The following is a 23,971-nucleotide window of genomic DNA, read 5'->3' on the forward strand; positions in this document are numbered from 1 at the left end:
CAAACATTTGGCGTAACATAACTGAAATGATGGCCAACAGAAAGACTCCCATTGCCTCCCCTGGAAGCTGAATTAGCTGAATTATGTCCTGGGAAATGGCTTGTCTTGGTATCAGTGGAGAGTTTCAGGGAGAATGAGACAGTGAGTACATCCCTTCTCTAAAAAAAGCGTCTACTGTGTCCATATTGACTAGGGATTTCACCAAACACGAGTGACATCTGCTCCTGAGCCCTGGCCAAAGATCTACTTTACAGCACTGCTTACTTCCACCCACGAATCCCTCCAAATCTCATAAAATCACACTGTAGCCCCTGCACTTGTATTACCGCCAGTATCTTTCCTCTCATGCCCTGGTTTTAGTGCACATTTTTTGAAGCATCCTCTTCCGGCCTACATTTCCCTTATCCAGGCCTGCTCTGGGAACTTACTGGACTTTACAGCACTTTTTTCTCATGCTTCTCTTCTATTCGGAGAATGGTTTGCTTCTGGCTAGGTGCTTATATTTTCATTAGTTTCTATGTCTGTTACTCAGACACTACCTGCTCTGGACTTCACACCAGGACAGTTTAGCTGAAAGATCCTATTTGCTTACTACCCTACTTTCGCTAGTTGCCTAGCAAACATCCTGCAGTGTCCCTTCCTACCTCCACAGCGCCAACACTGTGACCATACAGTGCCTGTGTCAAAGCTCCCACACACTGTCCATTTTCAAAAAGCCCAACTGCTCAGCAAAACTTTCCTGCAAACATTTTTAGCAGATGTTTGTTGAACGAAATCATAATTACTCCTGCCATCTTCTGCAATGAAAGAAACACTGCGAAGATTTCTCTCCATTACATTAGCTGAGGAGAAAATTTACGTTTTCATTAAAATTTGCTATGTAGAATCTGTTGAAGCCTCTTTCTACTTCTCCATCACCTGCCCCTATTCTTGGCAAGCTTTTCACCTCAGGAAATCTTATATAATACATCTTCAAATTCAGGGAGACAACGGCAAAGGGATACTGCAATTCACTCAAACACTGAACAAGAGAATCTTGTTAAAAGCCCAGCCTCTCTCACATACTCTGTCTTTGCCCCCTGCAAAGTACCTGCATAGAAGCTCATGCAGCTTCCTGGGTCTTGCCTTCCTAAGCAGACTTGCAGCTGAGTAGACATCACAACAGGGATGATCTCAGGGCTCCTTTTGTGACATCTCAGGCCAAGGAGTACAAGCAGCACATGAACCCTGGCCATACACCATCCTCATTCAGCAGGAGCAGGCCTTTTCAGGACCATGGCTTGCTACAACTGCTTTGTAACCCCAACTGTTTGCACTTGCTGTGAGCCATTTCCCATGCACCCTTTTCCTGCCTTCTCCATCAGCCACAATACTTTCACATCAGAAATACTCCCCCAGCCCATACGCTTTTGGAGTTTCTTTCTTACACAGCCTCTGCAAGCCAAGAAATCTGCTCAGCTCTATTCAGTAGATTCCTGCCAGTCTTCAAAAGATCACTAATTCAGTCTGCTTAAAATATGCAGAGCATTCCCTCCTTTGCAGCTTTTCAGCCTTTCCGTCTATCTGTAAGCAAGCCAGCACCTGTTGGACCATAAAAAACACACCAGAAGCACAATACACCTGAAACTACCAGAAACTTCTGCAGTGCTGTGAGCAAGGAGATCTCATGGCTCCGTGGAAGGGCCATCAAGCTGCTAATACAGCACTAGTTTTCTGGAGGAGACTGGTGTGCCCCTGGCTGGTTCGTATTAAGGGCAAACAAGGGTTAACAGTGTTTGCTCTTTCCATCTCACCCCCTCCTCCTTTCTGTGCATTTCTGTCAAAGACCTGCTCTCTGGCCAGCCACCGCTGGGATTAGGCTGCTCTAACAGTCTGGCTGACACTCGGTGCAGGAATAAAGTCCTGCTGTCTGGAGGCAGCACACTTGAACCTGCTTCACAGCCCTCCACAAGGAACTCTAGACCTGAAAAGGCAGAAATCAGGACTTTGAAGATTTCAAATTTATGCAAGTTTAAAATAACCTTTTAAAACACCCAACATAAGAAATACCAAAACTCTGTGGTGTTGGGTTTTTTTCTGTTTTCTTTTCTCGAAAAACTGTAAGCATTTTAGTTGCTATGTCTGTTCAGGAGCCATATGGAAAAATCAGTTCTGTCCTGTTAAACTGGTTGCACAGTTTTGGTTTTCATCTGCCTACAGAGATCTGAAAAGTCTATGTTGTTTTATTTTATGCTTTTTCGGCAAAGAAAGAGAGCAGTCTGGGGATCATCTGGCCAGGAACACAATAGGTAAGCACAGTATTTTTTATGTAGCATATTTCCAAGAGCCTGAGAGTAAACTGTTTGTGTAATTGAGTGAAATCAGCCTTTAGGATGATGTTCTCTTTGGGATAAGCTGATTATAGGTTGGTTGCTTGCTTGTTTGCTTGGCTTGTTTGTTTTCCTGGTCAAGAAAAGCTCAGCAGCTGTGGTATCAGTGTGGTTTGCAAGATCCTGTCATTTCAGCAGCAGAAAGGCTTTTTCTTTTTTTCTTTTTTTCTTTGGAATCCTCTCTGAAGCACGGAGCAACTCAGATTCCACTGTCAAAGGTAAAACAAAGTATTTGGGGTTATATTTTGAATCTGTAAGCTGTAATTAGACTACAAGAATAACGAAGTGGCAAAGTGACTCAGAGTTGTAAGTAAAGCTCTTTCATAAGAACATTAAAAATGGGATTGATACAGCAATCTTAACTATTCTTTCAAGTTGTTCGATGGTTGCTTAATCTTGCATTCAGCCAGGGGGTAAGAATATTACAAAGAGGAAGATAGTATCTTAACTTTATTAGGATGTCAGGTATTGAGACTTAGATGACCTGGTAGTGCTAATTACAATAATAATTCCACTGATACTAAAGATGTGATTTTCTTTGGGAATCACAGATGAAAACAAATTTTGTGAGCAAAATCTTCAGATGTATTCAGTGCTATGTTTAAATGTACATGTTTGAAATATTTATAAAGGAACTGGTCCTTTTATAAAATCACTTTAATTGTAATGGACAACAGATCTGCTGAATTGTAGATATTTTGACTGCCTAAGATCTTCTGCACATTTGCAGGCGTCATGAGGAAAGGGCTGAGCTCAGAAACAAATAAAACTTATAAAGGATTGAGCCTTTGTCTTTAATGTTCTCTTCTATCATTAACCAATAATTAGATTTAACCAGGATCTTTACTGCTTGCTGCTTGTAAAATGCCATAAGCTACTTTTTCTTCAGAAAAAAAGCATCTTGCTCACAGAGCTCCCTCTGCTTTCCAAATCCCTGAGCTACAGCTTGGCACCTGCATTAAACGTCTATGCTTTTCTTCTCCCCTTTCCACTTTTGCACTTTACTCTCTTTCTGAAACAGGATGTGGCAGACAAAAAGGTTGTAAGGATAATCAATAATCTCACATAGTAGTGTACTGTGAAAATTTCTTGTCCTAACTGGAATCTTCTAGTGTGTAGCTCTGTGCACAGTACACAGCAGTTGAAATAATGCCAGCTGTGATGGTAGATGTAATGCCAGAGATGATTTTTGAGACTGTGTACATTTCCTTCATAGATTCAAAGCTGACAATAAAACCTCCTGGCAAAAGGAAGGGGCATACATGCTTTTTTAAATGAAATATCTCTTAACAGAGTGAATACAATAGAGCTGTTCCAGTGAGCAGCAAATGTTTAGACAGGCTGGAAGTGATGCAGGTGGGAAAGGCAAAACAAAAATCTCTAAATGATTTATCCAGCTGCAGTACAGCAATAAAGCCTTCTTTTAAATGAGAAGAGCTTAAAGTGTCCTAAATATCAGTTTAGGGATTCTTATCCAGGATTCTCCATTTTTCACCAAACAGTATCTTACACTGCTCTGAGTAAGTTACGCTGATCCTCCTCTCTACACATATCTACAGTCACAATGGATGAAACAGAAATTAAATCATCTCTGACAGAACAGCAGAAGCAGTGTTTGGGATATAGTGACCTCCTTTGAGTTTTGGATATCAGGAGGAAATTCTTTCCTGTTAGGGTGGTGAGACACTGGAATCGGTTGCCCAGGGAGGTTGTGAGTGCTCCATCCCTGGCAGTGTTCAAGGCCAGGTTGGATGAAGCCTTGTGTGGGATGGTTTAGTGAGAGGTGTCCCTGTCCATGGCAGGGGGGTTGGAACTAGATGATCTTGAGGTCCTTTCCAACCCTAACTGTTCTATGATTCTATGATTCTATGAAAGTGACAGTTGCATCACAAATAACCCAGCCTTGAAATTTAGCAAATTTGTTTATAATTCAACATTATAAAATAGGAAAAATATTTTAAATTTAATTCCTCACTCACTTTGTTAGCAGTGAAAGTAATTTTATAACTGTCTTGTAATGTTGCACTTGTGCTATATTGACTATATCTTTCTGTAATAAAGAACTTCATAGAAGCTTATGACATTAAATTTTTGCAGAGAAATCGTTTCAGGAATGTTTCTCTGCAAACTTCAAGCAATTTGGCAAACTGAAGGCTGGCACTGTTTGAGTGTCTGGCTTGTTGTATTTATGATTAGTAGCAAGAAAAGAGCAGAAAGAGAGGGTCACTGATTATTTTCACTGCCTCCAAGTCAGCCATTTCCATCCACTTTTGCCATTTCACTTTGCAGTACTGAAGATGGTCTGGTTCTGGTTTTATCAGCCTCTCCACCTTCTCCTGGTGGCTTGTTTGTGCCATTCCATAAAAGCACCCACCACCAGTTCCCATCAGAGCTACAACACCAATCTCTTCAATTTCTACCACTCCCTGATCCTTGCTGATGGTAAGGAAACTACAGTTCACCTGCTGAAGGACATACCTAAGAGGTAAGAGCAAATCAATCACTTCTGGTCTCAGATATTTCTTATGACACTGATAGCTGCATGCTACCAGTACAAGAATTGCTATGCACATGCAAAGGTCTATCAGTGTACACTGAATTTCCAGAGAAATGCTCCACTGCTGTCACGCTTAAGTGTCATCACATTGCCCAGAATCTGGAACGAGTCTCTGAGACGAAGGTTAGATTCATGTGTGCATTTCAGGCAGCTCTCTGTGGTGTTTGTCAGAGCAGTAGCAGAGCTGACACAAAGTGGATGGGCTCCAGCAGTAAACAGTAGTATCCCAAACAGCCTGGCTTCAGAGCTGCAGACATATCAGTAGTTATACGTTCACTGTAAAATACAATAATTTTATCTAGCAAATTAACTATCTCCAAAATCAATAGAATATCTGCACAGACTTCTTACTAAAAAATGTCTGCCAATGTCCTGCATGCTGGAAGTGTTTTGTTGAATGGTACTAAAGGTTGCTAAAATCAAAAGAGTTTTGCATGCAGACATTCCGCAGATTCTTCACTTCCCCGAAATAGCTACAATGTTTTCTGCCATATTTAGACATGTAGATGATCTAGATATTACAACTGGCACTGTATCTTGGGTAGCAAAGACCACTTTGCTTGTTTGGGAAGACATGCGCTTCAAGTGGTTTAATAAGACCGCACTTTGGACAGTGACCAACATGTACAGATTTTGACATACACCCAAGTGGAGTGGCCATGGAACAGAGGGTGAACCAGATGGTTTAATCTTGATATGCGTTGCACAGAAAGAAACCAGAACATGGCACATGTTATATAATGTGACGAGGCTCACAAGAGCAAAACTAGGAGCTCTCCTTGTTAAAAGAAAGTGAGTATTGAAATCTCAAAGAAAAGTTAATTTCACTGTGCTGTTGTGGCATAACATTAAGATTGCAATCAGGAAGCCCTTTCAGTTTAGCATGATCAGGTAAGGACCTTATGAATCCCAGAGCCATCCAAACAGGAAACCCAGAGATGACAAGTTTTGGCTTAAAGTGAAAAACTCAAGAATGTGAAACTGTTTCCAGTGAAGCTTGACTGTGGCCCAGTAGCCATATCCTGAAAGTAAGCCAGACCTCAAGGCTCACATGATCTATCCATAATGACTAGGCTTGTCTCACTACTGAATAAAACCCCTTGAATTCCCTTCATTTAACTGCGGAGTGAGTGACACAAGTGGAAACATTTCTGTGTCTGTATACAGTCCACATACACCAAAACAACAGAAATAAACAGAAAACCAAAGGAATGAGGCAGGAGGCTGGAATCAAAACCTAACAGAGTAGACAAATGTCGCATCGTGCTGCTTACATGCAGCAGCTTCTGTCATGAAGGCAAGTAGTTTAGGACTGACTGTTCCAAAACTGCCATTGATGTCTGATAATGTTCAGGACTGGCTAAAACCATTCTGTTACACACACTTTATCTTATACCCAGGAAGATCCAGCTATGTAAGCACATATGAGGAAAGATAGGCTCCAAGAGGTTTCACTGAACTCCAGTAAGGAAATCCTGGGGAAAAGCATACCAAATTCCCCAGAGTTAGCAGCTGATAGTTTTCTAAAAGGCATTCAGTTTAATCACATCCATCATCCAAAATAACTAGGTAAGTACTGAGATAATATATATACAATATAAAATAATAATATATGTTAAAGTGGGTAAAATATTGCCTATGGTAAGTGGATAAATCTTTCAGCAAATATTTGTGGATTAGAAAAAAACCCACACCAAATATTCTTCCCACAGCTGAAGATTTCAGACATTCATCATCCCCTTGTGCTGATGAACCTCAAGTGACAAGTCATTTCTACCTACAGTGGAGTGACCCACACCAGAATGGCTGATTCCAAGGAGTCACAGGTAGAGCTGAATTTCCTAACACTTTCCCTCTGGTTTTAATCTACATTTACAGGTATTACTTTGCTTTGGAGGAAGGCAGAGCCCTTGAACCTTTCACAATAACAGTGACCCCCTGTGATGTTCCCATCGAATGGAGCATACTTGTTCACAAGGCCTCGGCAAGTTTCCTTGGAAAAGCAGAACGAGGTAAGACCTTCAGTCTGCCTAAACTGAGACAAAGAAAGCATAAGATATTCTTAAGGAGTTGTGTTACAGGAAATCCCCTGCAAGCTTAACCAACTCATGCTTTCCTCTCCTGTAAACTGACATGGGCTGAAGAGGACATCTCTGTCTCCATGAGTAAAGCACTGGAGCCCCTGGGATTTTGCAGTTGAGTCAAGTAAATTAAGGATTAAATGACAAAGTCCAAATCTAAGATTAATATCTGGGAGAAACCCTGTGTCTTCAGGGCTCCACAAATACAGATCAGCTTCATAAACCGTTTGTACTGGCCCAGACTTTCCTCTGCTGCCTCAGCTCTTTTTCTGTGGCTCAGGCCACTTCAACCTATCATTTTGCTCCCTACAGCAATGCAGAAAAGATTTGGCTGTTTATTTTTCTTGGAATACTATCTACCATGGCAGTGGGCATTACGCTGCCTTTAGCCTAAAAGAAAATTCCATTCTCTTTCATGATTTTTTGAATTAATTTCTCAAACTACAATCTGAAAGCTGCTCTTAACAAGTTCTTACCTGTCAGGCAGGTACACCTTACTGAGGAGTTCAAATATGTTCCCTTGAAGTGATAAATTTTCCTTCTTCACAAGAGATGATGACACAAAACTAAACCAAAGCAACCCCCTTTCACAGAAAGTATGAGTCTCCTTGAAGTAAAGTACAGGAAGAGACAGCCATTGGAAGAAGAAAATTATAGGGACATCAGGGACAATGCAAGTCAAGCTTTTGCAAGTTGTGGTTTTATAATTATTGTCCTTTTGAAAACATAATTCTACAACTGCACTGCTAAAATAAAAGCTTGTCAATTTTTATTTTAATAAATTGCTAGTAGCAAAAAGCGTTTTTAGTTATAATTGTTTTCAAGAAGAGAATATGATGTTCCCTGACATAGGAACAATAAAAGCTATGCAGTGTGCTTTATTTCACATCTGCTTAAAAAAAAAAAAGCTACAAGTCTGCTTTTTGCCTGCAGGTGATCATGGCACACAAGAAGTCTCAATGTTTCAGAAGGCTCCAAGTATGGTGTCCACCATTTTTAACTATAAAGGAAATTCTGTAGAGACTTACGTGGGTATGTCTTCTCATTCTGCCCTTTATATGTTAGAGTTCTTATCCACTGAGCGAGACACACACATTACTGTGTACTTAACAACTGACACAACATCTGGGCACCTCTATCCAGAACTTCCAATGGATCCACGGATAGATGTTATTGGCATTGGGCATACAACTGTGACTCTAACCTGGAAACACAGTCCCTCTGTCTTGCAACATAGAGATAATATTCAGTACTGTCTTCTGGTTAATGAAAAGCACAACTATAAGAGTTTATGTGCTGCCGAGACAGCAATCAGATCCTCTGGAATGAAACTGCCACCTACATTAGCTTTGTCTCTCTCTCCGTACCTTCTTGAACCACAGCAGGTGATGATATTGTCCAAAAGTGAATTGAGCATCATCAACAAAGTGAGTAGTGGAGAAGTCAGGCAGATATGCATGGGTACCAAGAACACTTACACAGTGCCCAATCTCAGTCCCGGCACCCAGTATTACTTTGACGTTTTTGTTGTCAATCTCCTCACAAATGCCAGCGCTGCTTACACTGGGACATTTGCAAGAACCCTGGAAGAACCTGAACCTAAGGTGAGGGAGCTGAAAGATGGGAAAATGATTCAGGTTGTCCTGGATGGGAAAAAGCAGAAATTCTACAGCCTGCAGTACCAGGCAAGGCACAAGAAAATACAGTTCACCTTTCAGTTGTGTCGTGGCCAAGTACGGGTTCACATAACTAAGAATGGTAAACCAGTGGCATCAGAAAACATCTCAGGGCTGAGATATTTCTCACTGAAGGGAAAGCTGCTGGACACATATTTGGTGCAGCTTAGTTCCACAGAGGAGCCTAACTCTTCTGTGAAAGTACAGGTGTCAACCCGTTCCCACAAGCCCTTATTCCCACTTCTTCCAGACAGTTTAAAAATCAAGTCCTTCAGTAAACTGAGGACCTGCAACTCTGTCACTATTGCCTGGCTAGGAACACAAGAGAAGAGCAAGTACTGTGTGTACAAGAAAAGGATTGAAGAACATCAGGTCTGGAGGGAACTGCAGAGTGCGGACAGCTGCTCTGGGCCTGAATCTCGACCCAAGTCAGAGAAAGTGCTGTGCAAGTATTTCTATGATATAAATCTTCAGCGAGCTGTCACCACAGAGACCATCAAAGGGCTGGAAGCAGGGACCCTTTACCTGTTTGATGTATATCTCTTTGGGCCATCTGGCATCCCCATCAGATATCACAGCAAAATTGTGAAGACCAGAAAAAAATGTTGAAGGCTTTAAATGTTTTGCAGTGAATGAATGAAGACTATTATCAAAATATATGCCAATCAATGCCATAGTTTGTGCAGTTTAAATTATGCTGACACACAAAAGATTAAAAGCTGTGAGACTCTAAGGAGGAAACCTCTTGTTTGTCTAGATTATTATGCTTACTTTTGCATCTTCTTTCCTGTTTAAGTTTTTTTTTTCCTCTCAGCTGACTCATTCAGACATTGAAAACAGACCTGCAAAACAAATCTGTGCACATGGAAATAAAACACCCACGATGGCACTCATGAGAAATGGATTGGTTACCTAAAAAGCTTCTGAAATCCAATACAGAAGTGACGGGAAATGCCTCTCAAGAAACACACATCATTATTTTAAAGTCCCAGAGAGTTTTCTACCTTTTGTAACTGCATCAGCTAATGAGTAACTGAGTGACACCACAAGTCAAGATGCTTTTGAGAAGCTGAACTTCCCCACTGCTTGAATGGGGATGGAGACAAAAAAGAAATTAATAAAAGGAATGAAACTGGTTTAGAGCTCCATGCCTTCAGTAAAGCAGGCTGAAATGCATCTTCCCCTATCACCTGCATGCTTGCTTGGCTTTCATTTCCACAGAGAAAATGTGCTTGCTTAGAAAGAGACAACATTCAGCCCAGGAACTGGCTCTGGATCCAGCTTTCCTAAGAAACATACAAACACACTGATGTGCTGCTGTCCATTGAGGAAAGCAGCATGTAAGGAACCTGGCCACAGAAATGAGGTTTTTATCCATAGTCTCTGATATCAAACCTATATCTATTACTGTGTGACTCCTGAGTGTAATATACTCACTTTTTATATCCTTAACCCAGCCTTTATCAATGAATGAATTGCTTTAGGAAAAATTAAATGTGGTTTTGTATTAAATATCATAGAAGGAAAATATTTGTAGTAAAAATCCTGACAAACACTTTTTTTGTTGTCTTTTTTCCTTGATTACCTTCCTCGGATAAAAAGGGAGACACTATAAAGAAAATTTGAAAAAAAAACCCAAACAAACAAACCAACAACTCATAAAAGCCTCCTTATGCTCAATTTCAATTATCAGAAGAAAATATTTGGAACATAAGCTCCTGGCAGGACTGGAATTTACGTATAAGGAGATACGATAGATCCACTGACCCAGAGGTTACCAAAGATTCTTGCTTACCGTAATTCTTTTTCCTCTACAGTTACACTAAGCAAAGATACAGATGATTAATTCTATTAACGTATGTTTCAGAAGTTCACTTGCAATTCTTTGTCATCAAGGTTCTGGTTTACTCTGAGGTAATAATTATTACCTCCCAGCATACTCAGATGCACTTCATAAGGACCAAATCAGTCCTCTGTGCAGAGGATCATGCATTTCCTTCTCCAAAGCTTTCATAGAATTGTGCACCCCGTATAGTGCATGCTGTACATTAGCAGACTCACTAGCCCGGAAGGGTTCTGGCCTTCATGCAGGATCAGCTGCAATGTCTGGGCTTTGGCTAGGCTTTACATTCCTGCAAGCACTGCTCTAAATTGAGCAGTGCCATGGCAGAAGCTGTGTGCTTTGTGCCCTCCTCTCCACACTCCGCAGGCCTTTTAGCTAATTACAGGGGCTGGCAGCTGCACTGCCTTCCTTCCAAGGCAAGCCTTCTCTTCACCACTCAATCACTCCCGCAAACTTCCTAATTTTCCTGCTTGTTGGTCTTTTTCTTAATTTGCATGAAATTTACTTCTTTAGGAAAGACTACAGAAAGGATATGAAGCCATCAAATATCCTGATGACCCACACTGCTCAGGGACTCCATTCTGCAGCCACCTCGCAGGATGAGGACTGATGGCTACAGCCAAGTCACATGAAAGGTCATCATGCACTCACATAGTCTGAGCTCAAAGAGCAACAGATGTCATCTTCACTTGGAAATCTTCAGGTTTTATTCTGCTTTCCTCCTCAATTTCAAGCATCTCTATTCTGGATGAACTTCACTTAGTTGCCCTACAAATGACTGTAGTAACAACCATAATACTAATAGAGGAGGAACAGGAAGATCTGTTTAACTGCAGATGGAATATATTCTTAATCCACTGCCCTGAGCTGATAAGGGCATTAACCCTTGCTTTTGCCCTTTGTACACAAACGCCACAAAAATGTCACTTGGAAGAGGAAGACACATTGGCACCTTGCCTGATACCAGTGCCTCTAAGAAAATGCATCTTTCATAACAGAACTGACTTTAGACTTCTCAGCAAAACTTGGTTTAAGGCTGTAGGCAAGAGGCTCTGAGGAAGGGCTAAAAGGAGAGTCTGGAAGAAGGCAGAAGGAGAGCTGAGCCGTCAGAGGTGAGCAGCAAAAGCCTGGTGTAGCACTGAGCTGACTGACAGCTAATATCTGGAGGGAAAAGAAGGGCAGGTTTGGAGGTCAACAGATATTTCAGGAGGACTTTGGGAAAAGCCAAGAGATTCTCCTCTTCCTCCCAGCTTTACCAGCTCCCCTTCCCCTCTCCCTCACTACTGCCACACACAGAGGACTGGCTGAGGCAGAGACCAGAGGGGAGCTCTGAAGACGGCAACTTCCTGCTCCTGCAGCCTGGGCTGTGACACAAGCAGAGCAGTGGCTACTGCTGCTGCTAGGAGAGCTGACGCTAGTCCCTCACTCACAGGAGAAGCTGCCACCCACACATACCAGTCCTTCCATCAGCAAAGGCCCCTGCACATGGGAGGGAGAGCCTCGCTATAGAGAGGAACATGCTGTTCTGTCACAACCCATCACCTCTAATATAAGCAGAGCAGGCAGCTTGCCCTCCAGGTATCAGCCCACTTCGCCTACGCGTGCAGTCAGCCATGGTCTGTAATACAGACCCCACGAGCAGCAGAGAACATTCCTCTCTGTTGATCTTTCTGCTGTGTTTCTGCCTGTGTGCGCCAGACTGCAAACCTGTTTTCAATTCACTCATGCCCATACCCTGCTTATGAGACAGCCTTTGTATTAAAAGTTATTTTAAGTGGGGTGCCACTTTGATGACTTCTGTCCTGGAACTGAAGTTTCAGAGCTTTATCCACAACAAAACCATAGGCACTGTGTTATGACATTGGTGCTCTTCCTGCCCCTACCAACTGCACCTGTGTGGAGATCTGTCTTCAACAACCAGAAGTCCTTCTTCAAAGCAGTTTGACATCCTTTCCGTCTTCTTGCCAACCCATTTGACTAGTGCTTGCCTGCTGCAGTCTGATCATACATCCTTCCCAAGACACGTTTACCTCCTTTCTTAATTCTTTCTGCAGTCTTTCTTACTGGATTTCTAGGGAAGCCCACTTCCTTCTGCCCAGCCTGCCCTAAGCTGTCATCAGTTCTTCCCATTGGCTACCCATCCCCATTGAATCTGAGTCATATAGAACATGCAGAGAGAGATCTTCATGAAGAACAGCATTTCGAGAGCAATGTTTTGCTTTTGTGGATCATTTGGAGTTCTCAACATTGTTATCACCAGGCCAAAGTATTTTTCCTAGCGTTCAGTGGTAGGTGCCAGCTTTTGTGTGCTTCCAGCTGTCATAGCTCAAGACCTGTCGCAGCTGTAGATCAAAGCCTGAAGCCATACACCTCTTCCCAGCATTTTTACAGAATTGCTCCATTGCTAAGCCACCTCTCCACATGGTAAAATGGGGTGTCAGGTACCAAAAATAAAGAGGGCACGTAGTAAGAGAAAACAGGTTTGCTGTGATCATCCTCACAAATCACCACTTCCATTCTGGAAATGAGGTTCTGGTATCTGAAAGGGTGAAATAGCAAAGCATGGGCTTTTAAGTTTGCCACCGTGTATGCTTGTAAGCTGCAAACCAGTACACTGGGCTCTTCAGCATCTCCTTCCAGTATTTCATACAACTGCTATTACTGGAAACTTTAAAATTAACTTACGGCAGTAATTGATTGTTTAAGTTATACACTTTGAAAGATACTACTGCCTAAAACTGGTGTAGAGGTTTCTGACACTGGGTTCAAGGACTGATAACATTTATGCGTTAATATTTAACTGACATTGAGAATCATCTGTTTCATCATTCCTTTTTCCTCCGGTATTTAACAGCCCATTTATTCATTCCCTATTACTTTGATTTTTCTAACAAATGTAAATAAACCCTTCAAAGCGGTTCTGGTAGCCTTTAGAAATTGTTCCCTATGTGCCCACAAGTACATGCAGTGATGCAGCCACAGCTTTGAGCAGCTTTTTTATTTACTTCATCTTTGCATGGTTTTTTTCCTGGCTAAAGCCTTCTCACTTGGAAGACTTGCTTCAAGCTTAAAGCAACATGTTGAAAATAGTCTTGCTATTTTGGCTGGACTGAAATCTTGCTCACTAACTGCTTTCAAAGACACAGAGATGATGTGTTTGTTTACATGTCTACATGTCTACACATCACCCCCATGTTGAGTTCATTACTATTAGTTGTTGGGGTTTGGTGGGTAGAGTTTAGGAGTTGATGAAACTGCAGTTAAACATCCTGGCTACATGCAGCTTTGCACAAGGCTTAAAATATAATTTTGAAAGTCAAATAATATTAGCACTGACAGCAAGTCCAAACCAGTGACCCCAAAACGCCAAAGGCTTTCAGGTGCTCTTAAAGCAGCTGAAGCTCTCTGGCGTTTATAAAAGGATGGATGACTTGGCAGCTGAACACTCATTCAGCAAAATACAAACCCCACACAAAACAAAATAGATTATTGTATCTTTGTGGGTGAAGGTGAACAAAAGATTCATGACTGCTCAATTCTATCTATTTGGCACATGCTGGACTGAGAAATCAAAAGTGTAACAAAGCACAGACAGGTGAATGTATTTCTCTTGCAAAACAGCAGATATTTCCTGAGCAAGTCTCTCAAGGAATATTAAGAAATAACATCGTAGAAAGCAGCTACATTTTCTAGAAAAGGCAAACAATAAGCATGTCTCACTCTTGCATTGCATTCTTCTGCAAAGCAACATGGTACAACTCAAGGATGAGCCCTGAGGACTGTGGGCTAGCAAGCACTGCTGGCACAAACCACTGCCACTCCAGCAGGCAGTGCTGCCAAGATCTGATTGAGCATCCCAGGCAGCACATAAAGTGTCGTGCTGCTGCCAGGCCCGCAAGTGTAAGAGAGCAGCATCAGGCTGCACGAGAGGCAGAAAGAGCTCATTTGATAAGGCTTATCAGGAGTAAATATTCAGCAAATTTAAAAACCCAAGCATCTTGCTGATAAGATTAAGGAAGAACAGATACAAGAAAAATCCAAGAAGCTTACATTTTGTTTTCTTTTAGTCTTTCGAGTGTTCCAAATTCATGTGGTTCCTCTTGTTTAAAATTAAAAGTGACAGCCAAAGAACAAAAGAAAATGGGCACTTGCTGAAAGCACACAAACACGAGTGTTTCCACTTCCTCCAAGATGTCCAAGACTGCCATCACTGATGGGGCCAAAACTCCTGCGAAACAGAGAAATACAGGGGTGCCAAGGACAGACACAGATTTCATGAGGTATAAGTTGGGAGCTGTAGCTCCGACACGACCTGCCCAGCAAGTTGTGATCTCAGGCATCCTCCTGACAACTCCGTATCTTCTTCTGTAGTGCCCTTTCCACGAGGGAGGTTCTTTGGAACATTACTTCCCTGCCTCACTGACAGCAGCACCTGAGCAGCACCAGAGCTGTATGTCTCACCAGTCCTCTGGGAATAAACCCATTTCTCAGGTGTTTGTTCTTCAGGGAATTTGGTCACTGATCTTGAGCCATCTGTGAGAGACTGAGGATTTGCTTACAGGGACTAAGAGCCATCCCTGAAAACTGTACTCCTGAGGAAGTTTCTCTCCAATACTGCTCCTCTACCTCAAACTGATAAAAGTGTTTGAACAAAGATAGCCTTCCACTGGTTAGCAGCAGCATAGACTGAAGAAGCATGCACCAGCTTGCTGTTTGTTTTTGCAGGTATTGGTCATGAGTGACAGAGGCAGGGCTTCGAGAAGGTGACCTGGGACCTCAGTTTGAAACGTTACGTTTTTTTCAGACTCCTGTGGTAATTTGCTCTAAAAGCAGAACCTAGTGGGAAAGAAGACCTGCAGAGGCCAGGGTGGGAGCTGAAGCATGAAGAATCTGAAGGTAACGAGGTAAAATCTGAGTTTGTTAGAATCTCCTAAGGAAAGGAAAGGCCCAGCCTGGATCCACATTTTGCACTGAGCTCCTATTTTTGTAAGTTGCCTGCAACTCAGGAAGCCTTTTTGCATGGAGAGAGATTTCACAAGAAGGGCATTAATTTTTCATCAGGGCTCTGCAGGAGCCCTAATAAAGGCTGCCAGTGACATACATCAGTCCTGACTCTTCTGTCCTTCTGCAGGATTTTCCAGGCACCAGCACCACAGTGATAACTATGATACTAATCACTTTTTCATTCTCTTTCCAGCAGAAGGAAGATTGTGCTAGATTGAGCTTCACTACTGATTCATTTCTGTCTCTGGAGACTCAGTGCCAGCATATAAACCCACTAAGCCCCCAGTATTCCTGTAGCTCCTGACTCACACAAATAGAAGAACTCAGCAGGCAGCATGTTGTCCGTACCAAGACCATGACTGTATGGAAATAATCTTAGAGTCCCCTTTAGAGACCTCTGAAAATAACCACAGACAACACACTGTTAAGGTAATGTTCTGTAAGATGAGGATTTCACATTTAACAGATTAGCTACATAAAAACCCCACAAAACCATAACTGGTCCTTGAAGTGAATAGTTAAAGTATAGCTCTTCTGCTTTCTACTTTTCTTCTGGGAGGCATAAGTCAAAACCAGCCTGGCAACAAAGTGGCACTATACAGCACAGCTGAGGTGGTGCCATGGTTGAGAAAAACATCAAATTTAAAGACAGAAAGTACTTGTGTGCACTCCCATACTTTTCTGTGGAGCCATGAAGAGCTTGGTGATGGCTTTAAACAGGTTAGATACATGTCCAATATGAGCTTAAGGAATGATCTGGCTCTTGTAAGGCCACAGAATTAACTATAAAGTTTAATGTTGGCTGTTTGAGTGGATCTTTCAGTTACAGGAGCTCAGACTTTCCTATCCTGTCCAAGTGGAGAGTTTCACAGGTGTATCTCTCAGAAACGGCTGAGAAGCACAGCTGCAACTTGACTGGTTTCCTAGGCCTCACTGATGAGGTAAGTAGGACTCAGGGCTGTTGAAGATGAGCACCATCTCTTTGGAAAATTATTTCAAATCAATACTTATGCATGCACATAACTGACAATATGATATACAAAATACATTTGTAAGATGTATAGGTGAGAATCTGTAAAACCTCTTCCTGAACTCATCTTCATTTTCATAAAACCTATGCTTCAAACAACTTCATGTGAAGTTGGACAGATACCAAGTCACCCCTGAGCAATGTATATGTTAGGAACTACTAAGGAACAGAGTTAAAGCTGTCTCCACACATTCGCCCAGCCACACACAAGGCTCCTTAACAAATAAATCCATTCTGTCAAATCCCATTGAACTTGTCTTGGAAGAAATTAGCATGAGCAGGGACAGGAAAAACTTGCTATAAATTGTAACTCAGATGATGTTTCAGAAATGAAAAAAGTAAAGGAGACTAAAAAAAGTAGATGGCTGGAGTTTCCCATAATTTCAGAGCTAATGAAGTTACTGACAACATGCATAGCATTGCTTGTTCTCACTGTGTTTCCAGGATGTTTGCAACTTTGTCATATAATTAGTTGTGTGGGACAAGCAGAGTTATTGCTGTTCACTGCAGTGGTACCAAGAGCTCATCTCCTAATGCTTCATCCACTGTACCCCTATAACTGTATTTAGTTAATTCGTTCCTTCACCTTTTCCCACTCTTGATATACAGGAAGTATTTGTATGCATGAACTACTTGGCTTAACAGTATCTCAATCTCATAACCTGGGACCAGTTTAATGATTTTTAAGCATTTGAAGTTGACAGTACCCATGACTGTGGATTGTCAGCTGCAGATTCATGAAGGACCATGAAAGCAAAAACAGTTTGCTTACGATGACAATCAAAAGGCCTCAGGATGCTTATTGTAAATGGTGGAAATTTTTAACTTGGAGGATTCTTTGCCCTTTTTTTCATATAGAAGAATCCCAACCAAAGAGGGAACCAATATTAAGCACTACTGTCAGTGACTAGTGCCTTTGAGGACAACAGCCATCCACCCACAGAAAAGGATTCCTTTCTTTATTGACAACTCAAAGAAGGAAACACAATTTTATTACTTGGTTGACCTAAAAAAAAAAATAATAAAGAAATTAAAGGTTTGTTTCAGGCAGTTACTTTCGTAAGTGGGCCAAACCCTCTGGTTTTGTAATGTGGCACAGTCCTCAAAACCAGATGCCCCAAAGCATATAGTGCCAGTTTCTCAGCTCAGACCGAGAACCCACAAATTGGCTAGACCATCAGAAGTGCTTTGCACATAATATCTCCTAGTGGGACAAAGTCTTTTAAAATCTGTCCGTAACTCAACGAAACCACAACAGTTACATCTGCAAACAATTTGGCCCATAATATTTTCCTCCCTAGTCACGCTTAAGCAAAGGAAAAAATGCTACTTTTATAACTACTTTATCCACTTTATACATAGGTACTGATTCTCAACTTTCTAGAATACCTGACAGAAAGAAGCAAGGTGTGGGTCTTTATTTTTCTCCCAGAATGGAATTTAATTAGCTACAAAGACAACTATTAGCCAAAACACAACTATTCTACAGCAAAAAGGCAGATGGTTTCACTTTGAAATGTAGCTACTCTACAAATGATATCACAGCTCCTATTCATGCAAAATAGTTTCTGTTGCAAAGGTAGTTATTCTTGAAGAAAAGATTCAAAGATAGAATTGAAAGGTGATTCAGAACATCCAAAAAACCCTGTAAGTTTATAGTTCAAAACAGGACATTAGAGTGGAAAACTACAGCTCACATTGTGTTGGGCACAGTCAATTCTGACTAGAGTAAATGACAATTAAGTTATTTAATAGTCTTTTGAGTTTCAGAAATTGGCAGCAAACATAATATTTCAACTATTTGGATAAAACTGTTCCGTGTCTCTAGGGTATTGCTCTTTATTTGCCTCAACTCTATTAATTCCATCTTAACCAGGTATTCAGAAAATGTGTGATAGCAGAATTGATCAGTCAAAACATACTGAACATTCTTTTCCAGAGGATTGAGAAATCATTTAAGTAGAATCTTGCAACATCCTTTGGCTACTGTCCCTCCCACTAGCTTCTTATAAGAATAAAGAATTGCATCTTTTTCTACAGACTTTAGCAAAATATGCACATACACTTTGACTTTGTCTGGTACAGGAATTTATGCCCCCCCCCCGCCCCCCCCAACAGAATAGTTCCCCACCCACTCCCTAAGAAAAGTAAGGAAATTGTCACAGCAAAACACCATGACATCAAGAGTGTCTCAGGAAGCTTTGTAGAGTTTCTGGATCTGTTTTGGCTTGCAGGTATTTTGCGTTGTACCGACCCTCACCTGCTACAAGAGGTCCCTTTGTACACTCTCCAGCACACTGTCTGCCCTGTGGAGTGTATTCATTGGAGAGCTACCAATTGTGCTCTGAAACACAGAGTCTATGAAGATGGTGCAAGTGAGTGGCATTATTGCCATGCATCCATACTGTATTTCCCACATTCAAAGAAGCATCTTTCTGCTTCTTGGAAACCATGCAGGACCAGGGAATTGCAACATTGTGGCAAGAACGCAGTAAAAATATCTAGACATAAACGTAGGATCCCCATCTGAATTTTGATCCCTATATTTTGGTTCCCAATAGAATAAGGGTGAACAGCATATTGTGGTTTTTATTTGCTCTTTTACAAAATTGTGGGTTATTTTCAAAATGCAGCTTTGATTCAAATCCGAGTTGGTTTGGTTAAGGCTTGCATCCAAACCTTTTAAAAACCAGTTCAGTTAAAACAGTTAAAGGAAGTAGTATAGGGTTTACTGTACTTTTTCCTTTAACGGTAATGTTTTGACTGGAAGCAATTTGGGTCAAGAGATATTTTTTGTGATATGTGTATTCAAGCCACAGCTCTGATCCTGGCAGACCTACGTGCAATAGTAAATGTGGTGGATACTTTAAAGCAAGAATAAACAATGGGTAACTGAATAATTTTACCATTAGGTGGCACCAGAGAATATTTTAACATTAATATGAAGCACCACTGGAACTGTAAACTGGAATAGTCTTAAAGCAGATGTAGCCGCTATATTAAAAAAACAATCATCTTTGCCATGCATATGAGCACTTCAATTATTTGACTATGTGACAGCTTTACTCAGCTCATCAGAATGCAAGTTGCAGCAAAATCCACTATTTCTCTATTAGTAAGATTTCTTCTATTCTTAATTGCACAAGAAGCATTCAGCATGGGATTGCCATGCAGTTTGATTTAACTAAGATGAACAGCTTTGTAGTGGTTTAATTGTCTTAATGAGGAAAGAGATATATCTCTGCTCAGACAATTCCAAACGTAAGGTATTAAAAAAAGACACTTTCAAGAGTCCCTGTGCATATCTGATACAATTCCAGCTACATCTATGAATAATTTACCCACTACTGAACTCTTTTCTGTTTATGAAACAATACTCTTAAGAACATGAAGGCAAGACCTAAGCAGTAGCCATATGTTTCTTCTCGAATTCCAGCCAGTCAAATGACCTGAAAATCACTGTTGCAAGAACTTCTAAAACATATGGCTAAGTACAGGGAATTTGTTAACTTCTTGTGTCAGATCCAAGAGTTTCCAATTATCAACAAAAGATGGCATACCAACCCAATTACTCCCGATATATTCCCGTCGAGACAGATTCCATGTAACCATAGCTGTGTGGGCGTATGTGGTTTGAAATAACAGGAATCACTGAAAATTTAGTGTAAATAAAAAAAGTAGACTTTCTGCATATCACATCCAGACAAATGTGTCCCAGTGTGCTGAATGTGCTTTCAACAGGAAGCAGGAATTTTTAGGCATTCTACCAACGCTGATTTCAAGCCATCATAAACTATTAGAGGTACATTTACTTTCCAGCATTACAAAAAAGTCCTGAAACAGCTTATTTCGTTTGTCAAAAGAGTGGAAAAAATACATGTTTCTCATATAAGAAAAAAAACATACCAATTAATTTTCTTCTTCAAAATTATTATTTGCAGATTGCTTTTTAATACATCATCCTTGTAGTGCTGGCTGAACATGAGGCTATAATTAACAGTCAGAACACTGGTACATTATGCACATTTCTGATATATCTGACTGAGCAACTGAGTCTGGTCCCATGTTCTTACTCATACAAGTACTTAGACCCAGCCTCTGCAGACACAATGTGTTTTCATACCATGCTTGACCGAAGAATCTCTAGGCATTCTACTTGACAGCAAGATGGAAGATATATTCACAACAATGAACCAGAATTCATAGAAACACTAAGGAAAAAACATGAGGAACATATTAGTAAACTAAACAATATTTCAGATTTATGCAGTAAAATTTATTGTGTCATCTAAAGAGCTATATAAATTGTTAAGAACTATTTGCACTGTACTATGTCACGGTGTTGATCCAGGTCAATGACATTATATTCTTCACTAAGTATTTTTCCGGTTTAATTCTTGTTTTAATCACACATTCATCTTGCAAGGAAGATGCAGGTCCACAGGTCACTTCATGCTGTATTTCTATTTGAATTCAGCATGTTGAAAGCCACTGCCTAGGTCCTTTATATTTAGCTTCCAACTACTGCAACTGCTCTAAGGTTTAAGGCATGGGTGGTAGCAAAACATAATAAATGGCAACTATCCACAGCAAGCCAATTACAAAAACCCTTCCTTGCCTTTTGATCAGTCACAGCCCTGCAGTCACTTCTCAGACATAGGTCCCCTTGGGTCAAGTTGTGCAATCTCTACCAGAGCAGAATTCTCTTACTACAGTACAGACCTTTGGCTTTGCTCTAGTAGGAGTACAGCTGGACTAAAGGCTGCAAAAAGAAATATGCCTCGTGGGCCACTCGCTGAAGAAAAGGCCTGAAAGAATTCATGCCACTGGTGAAGTGAGAGGAAAGAGTCCCACGAAGTCAGAGAACCTCATCTTCCTCAAGATTTCCAGCCAGACAAGTTGATCATGAAGGGGACTGGTCTGTTCCAACCAAAGTAATCAAAATTCATGGAAAATTATCCCAAATATTAAGAACAGACTAAGCATTAAAATAACTGCACATTTTTAAAAGTCTAAAAATGCAATCGTCTCCTAATGTCTCAGTACTTATTTTCATGAGACTGATAATCACTGATTTAACTAACCTCTAATTTATTGTACTGACTTGAAGAGTAGTACCTGAACTATTAGAGTAAAAAAAGGCAGATCTTTAAAAACACAACCTTAGTCTAACTAGTGTGTCATGAGGAAGAAAAAGAGGTGAAAAATGGCATTCTGCACCTGCCTAAAATTATCTAGCTAAAGCAGGAAGATAAAAAACCAAACCAACCCCAAACAAAAGACCATTCTGAAATTTGCTACCTCCGTGCTATTCGAGTGTAGATGACTGATGCATTTCTTCCAAAAGATAAAAACTAAACTGTTGTTCCTTATCAGAACAAGTAATATTTGGCACTGTTCATAAGAATTTCCAATATTAACCCACCTGTAAACCAAAGAAAACATTTTCTCATAGCTCAGGAATTACAGTGCCATGGCAGCTCATTTGTAAGACACAGGAATGTTGCTTATGAAACTTAACTTGGTATGAGCACATAGAGGTTTTTCAATTATTAGCTATTGTTTTATCAGTTTCGTGATGCAAATAGATGAATTTGCACCAGTATCTTAATGTTATCTGTCAATGCTCCCTCAGCAAATAAATGTTAGTAGTCAACAGGTTTTCCCAAGTGTCCTTATAGACCTTTTTTCCTACTAAAACGTGTGGAAAGTGTTCAGAAGACTGTGCTGTGAATCAAAATACCTACTTTAAGTCTGCAAGAATCCACCTGCCAAAACACTAGCCCCCACTGCACAATATGATTCACTTGTCAAACTTGAGCTCTCTCAGACATATGGCAACAACCAAATGCATATTTTTACCTCCTCCTTTCCATTATATTTTGTTGGGGATTGTACTTTCTCCCTGAAGCACATTGCTTCACATGCCACAGCTTAAAGTATGTGACTCCATTCCAGCAACACACTCGAGCAGACACATGAATTCAATTGCATATGTAAGCCTGTTGATTTTGGTGAAGCTATTTGTATGCATAAAGCCAGAATTAAGCACCACGGTGAATGATGGCTTTTCTTTATAATCTTACGTATTGTCTAGAATTATCTAGCTACCTTGTTGCCAAAAAATGTATGTGCAATCAATTAGCTTTAGCTATTTCAAAATAGTTATGTCCACATTTTTTACAGTATTAGCTAAACACTGATACTGTGGTACCACAGAGTGCCTACCTCACAGATCTAAATCCTTCTCACTCTCCTTCCTGCAGGACAAGATATTACAGGTGAGTCTCTTGACTACTATACTCTCAAAGGGGATTCAAGAAGTCTGTTTCTCTACATCAACATTTGCAGTCTCTGTAGGAGCTGTACATCTAGCAATAGATTATGTCTGTCATGCTGTACCTCTGGACTGTGTCTATATATAAATGATTACGCATGTTTCATCTGCTCCCACCTCAAGACAGACCAACGTGCTCTTTGCCGCTCTACCACTATTCATTTTGTTACATTAAATGAGTTCAGGAAGGGTACAGGTTTGTTAAGTGAGCTTCATTCAGCATGCAGCATTTGTTCAGAAGTCCTAGTATTGCAACATTACATGCCATAAATGAGAACCCCCATCTCCCTGCTTTCTTACATCTCTCCGAAATTGTACCACTTTTCACTAATTCCACCAGCTCTTTCTTGTGCATGATAGCAGTATGAAGGGCACTGCTCTGGTTACTTGGAATCACTGCTGCACCTATTAAGATTAATTTGGTTCAGTGGTCTCAGCTAGTAGTTTTGTACTGGATATCAGAAGATTTATTTTATATATCCTGACAGAGTCAGATAAGACACACTCAGCCCGTTTTAGTATAAAATGTGAAACATTCTTAGAGCAAGACGTGAAAAACTCCCACAACTACTTCAGTTAATAATTAAAAGGCCTTCCCCTAGGGTTAACCAACTCAAGTTAGTGATTCATTTAATTTAAACATGTACATACTAGGACAAAAAGAGGAATGGAAGACAGTTTGATTATTTTGCATTTCATCTATGCATAACTCCAGATTATAACTGCATACAGAAGCACAATACACATCCAGGGAAGTGAAATATTTTTTACACACTTTAGTAGTTTTGACAGAGTGCAGCGAGCCACATACCTTGAAGCCATCCAAGCCTCTCAGTGCCCCTCGGGTTGCTATAGAAGACATACCTGCATATCTGAAACTACTCTGGTGACTGCATCAGTTCAAATGCTATAGCGTTCACTCAGAATACAGACAGACTTGTACATGTAAAAATACATTTGCAAAGTCACTTGTACTTCATGCCTCCTGTATGGTCCATGATGACTTGTGGCTGGTAATCCTAGCCAGTCACTACTCTGAACAACGCTCAAAAACCAAATTTACTTTAATTCCAG

The 23,971-nt window shown here is 40.7% G+C and overlaps 1 protein-coding gene across 3 annotated transcripts; it reads left to right on the plus strand.

Moving 5' to 3' along the window:
• The first annotated feature begins 1,828 nt into the window (after positions 1-1,828).
• LOC136011161 (protein NDNF-like) lies at positions 1,829-10,238 on the plus strand. 3 transcript variants are annotated; one of them, XM_065672820.1, is made up of 4 exons: positions 1,829-2,288; positions 4,659-4,854; positions 6,805-6,938; positions 7,941-10,238. In XM_065672820.1, exons 2-4 carry the CDS (start codon positions 4,667-4,669, stop codon positions 9,290-9,292), a joined length of 1,674 nt encoding a protein of 557 aa, XP_065528892.1. In that variant the 5' UTR covers positions 1,829-2,288; positions 4,659-4,666; the 3' UTR covers positions 9,293-10,238. The 3 variants fall into 3 exon arrangements, with proteins under 3 accessions (XP_065528892.1, XP_065528893.1, XP_065528894.1); XM_065672821.1 differs by lacking the exon at positions 1,829-2,288 and adding an exon at positions 2,438-2,587; XM_065672822.1 differs by lacking the exon at positions 1,829-2,288 and adding an exon at positions 2,588-2,675.
• The last annotated feature ends 13,733 nt before the right edge of the window (positions 10,239-23,971 follow it).

Source organism: Lathamus discolor, chromosome 3 (assembly GCF_037157495.1).
Source record: "Lathamus discolor isolate bLatDis1 chromosome 3, bLatDis1.hap1, whole genome shotgun sequence".
Classification (NCBI taxonomy): Eukaryota; Metazoa; Chordata; class Aves; order Psittaciformes; family Psittacidae; genus Lathamus; species Lathamus discolor.

Excerpts from the sequence above, each read along its gene's own strand:
- LOC136011161 (XM_065672820.1), top strand. The coding sequence starts at position 4,667 with ATGGTCTGGTTCTGGTTTTATCAGCCTCTCCACCTTCTCCTGGTGGCT. Across the intron at positions 4,855-6,804 it reads CTGAAGGACATACCTAAGAG|GTATTACTTTGCTTTGGAGG; the intron begins GTAAGAGCAAAT and ends CTACATTTACAG. Across the intron at positions 6,939-7,940 it reads CCTTGGAAAAGCAGAACGAG|GTGATCATGGCACACAAGAA; the intron begins GTAAGACCTTCA and ends TTTTGCCTGCAG.